Source organism: Sinocyclocheilus rhinocerous, unplaced genomic scaffold, assembly GCF_001515625.1.
Source record: "Sinocyclocheilus rhinocerous isolate Xijiao unplaced genomic scaffold, SAMN03320098_v1.1 scaffold1029, whole genome shotgun sequence".
NCBI classification, from domain to species: Eukaryota; Metazoa; Chordata; class Actinopteri; order Cypriniformes; family Cyprinidae; genus Sinocyclocheilus; species Sinocyclocheilus rhinocerous.
The window spans coordinates 416,922-419,095 of record NW_015664012.1 but is presented as its reverse complement, the minus strand read 5'-3'; the positions used below and the strand labels follow the sequence as shown (position 1 = coordinate 419,095).

The 2,174-nt window shown below is 37.0% G+C and overlaps 1 protein-coding gene across 2 annotated transcripts in view; it reads left to right on the top strand.

Annotated features, from left to right (window-relative positions):
- Nucleotides 1-2,174, top strand: part of LOC107729174 (rab GTPase-binding effector protein 2-like) — a 20,514-nt gene continuing 18,340 nt past the window's right edge. For both annotated transcript variants that reach the window (XM_016539573.1, XM_016539572.1), the window contains exon 1: nt 1-292. In XM_016539573.1, the coding sequence (XP_016395059.1) occupies nt 247-292 (46 nt within the window). In that variant the 5' untranslated portion in view covers nt 1-246. The remainder of the gene's footprint in view (nt 293-2,174) is intronic.

Here is a 2,174-nt window from a genome sequence, read left to right as displayed (position 1 = left end):
GTGGCGGTAAATGCACCAGAAGTTGGTTTGTCATCCGCCATAATACGTTATTAGAAGAAGAAGAAGAAGAAGAAAAAGAAGAGACGCTCCTCGGACTGAACCGGGAAAAGTTGTTTCCTGAACTCTTGGTGCAGTTTTGTTGAAGGCCGCCACTGCTGCGCTTCACACAGGAAAAGGAAGACGGATGCGGGCGAAGGGAAGAATATCGAAACGAAAGGAAAATATCGAGATAAATGACGTGAAACCATGGAAGTGTCGGACACGACAGCATCGCGCAATGAGGAGAACAATGGTATGAACAACCAGTACATCTTAAACTATAGTCTAAAAGTAGAGGTTTGTGTCGATATAAACACATTTTGGGCAATTATTCCGAGATTGTTGCGATTAAAATAGTAAGTAATGACCATTTCAGCTTGGCGTGCAAACATGTATCGTTAGCTGCCGAAGCTCTTAAATAAAGCGAATAGACAGCATTAGATCTTGTATATGCATTAAACAAAATGTGGGCATGCTTTGATGACAATCGTGTTTTAGCGCCGTAAATTTTTAGGTTCGATATTCGTCGGACATTCGCTTTCCCTTGCCACTGTTCTATAGAGTCGACATTCATACAAAGATATAAATACCACGATTAGTTTTAACAATATGCAACCATTGTATATCGACATTAAAAAAAATTAATTCAAAATTCCTACGTTTATTTTAGCTGCAAATTTATACTCGAGAAGCTTTGACGCAGTATCACAATACACGATGCTTAAGGGACCGTCTGAACTGGTTTAAAAGTCAAAATTATTGTAATTACAGTGACTTTTAACGTTTAATCATACACATTGTAAAACTTGTAGTACTCAAGAGTGACTTAATAGAGGTTAAATTTTGACTACCTCATTTTATACAAGTACATAAAATAAATTTCTTGGAAAAATATTTACTTTACTGTACGTACAGTAAACAAAAAAGCCCCCGTTGAAACAGGGTTTCCGCGGGGCATTAAAAAGCATTAAAAGTCATTAAATGGATTTTGCGAAAATTAAGGCCTTAAATAGCATTAAAAGTCATTAAATTTTATCTCTACAGGCATTACATTTTTTAGATGGTTTTGAATAAAAATATTACCAGTTTACTTTGAATATAGCGCCTTCATAATTTATAAAAAATAACTTTTTAATTTGCTGTCGCAAAATATGTACATTAGTGTGATACACACAAAGAACATTTTGGTAATCGCCTCCGGTCAGTGCGAAATAGCCGTAATGCCAGATGTTTGGACACCGGCGGCCTAGAGTAAAACTAAGAGCAGATAATGTTAATTTTGTATAGTCAGAAAGAAATTGTGAAGTGCAATTGAGCAATTTCTGCGAGAATGATTCAGATTTTATTACATTCGGCATTAAATGATGATTGATAATGAATAAAGTATTGACTGTAATAAGGTAGCACATGTTGAAGCTCTTGCAGCCGGTGTGTGTGTGTGAGAGAATCTCGTGGAGAAATCAAAACAAATGAGCGCAACAGCACAGACAACTCGTATGCTGCGTCTCAATGTACCTACTTATACTACGCCCTTAAAGTATGTACACACCCTGTCACTGTGAACTGGCCTGTCAATCATCTTGTCACAGTTAACATCCTCCACATTGCATTTCATTTAACTTCCTACCGTATTGGAGAGAAAAGAAGTAGCACATTGATCTGCCAGTCGCGGGTCTTTCATGCCGAGAACTCTGCTCATATTTTATGCATAATGATGCATTTAAAAGTTAACAACCAAACGGATGTTTATAAAAGTTTACATTGCTGTTGCTGATGAAATATAACACAGATAACATTAAATAAATATTTTTTACCAGGTTAAATGTTGAATATTAGTAACTCCAACCCCTTTTTCTAAGCCTCTCTACCCAACAGTCGATAGCGCACATCCGCCATGTTTGTAGTTTTTAACGTGTTTTATTTGTGTTTGTAGTTCTGGACAGAATCCTTCACCAAAGCGCAATGGATTGTGGGCAATATTAGCCATTAGAGTGTGCACGAATCCACACTTAAAATAGACCTGAAATAGTACACCATCCGGGGACTTTTGGCATACTCTTTTCAACAGACTATGCTTTGGGACGAATAGTATACTATAGGATGGATAGTATGAACATTGAGACGCAGGGATAGAA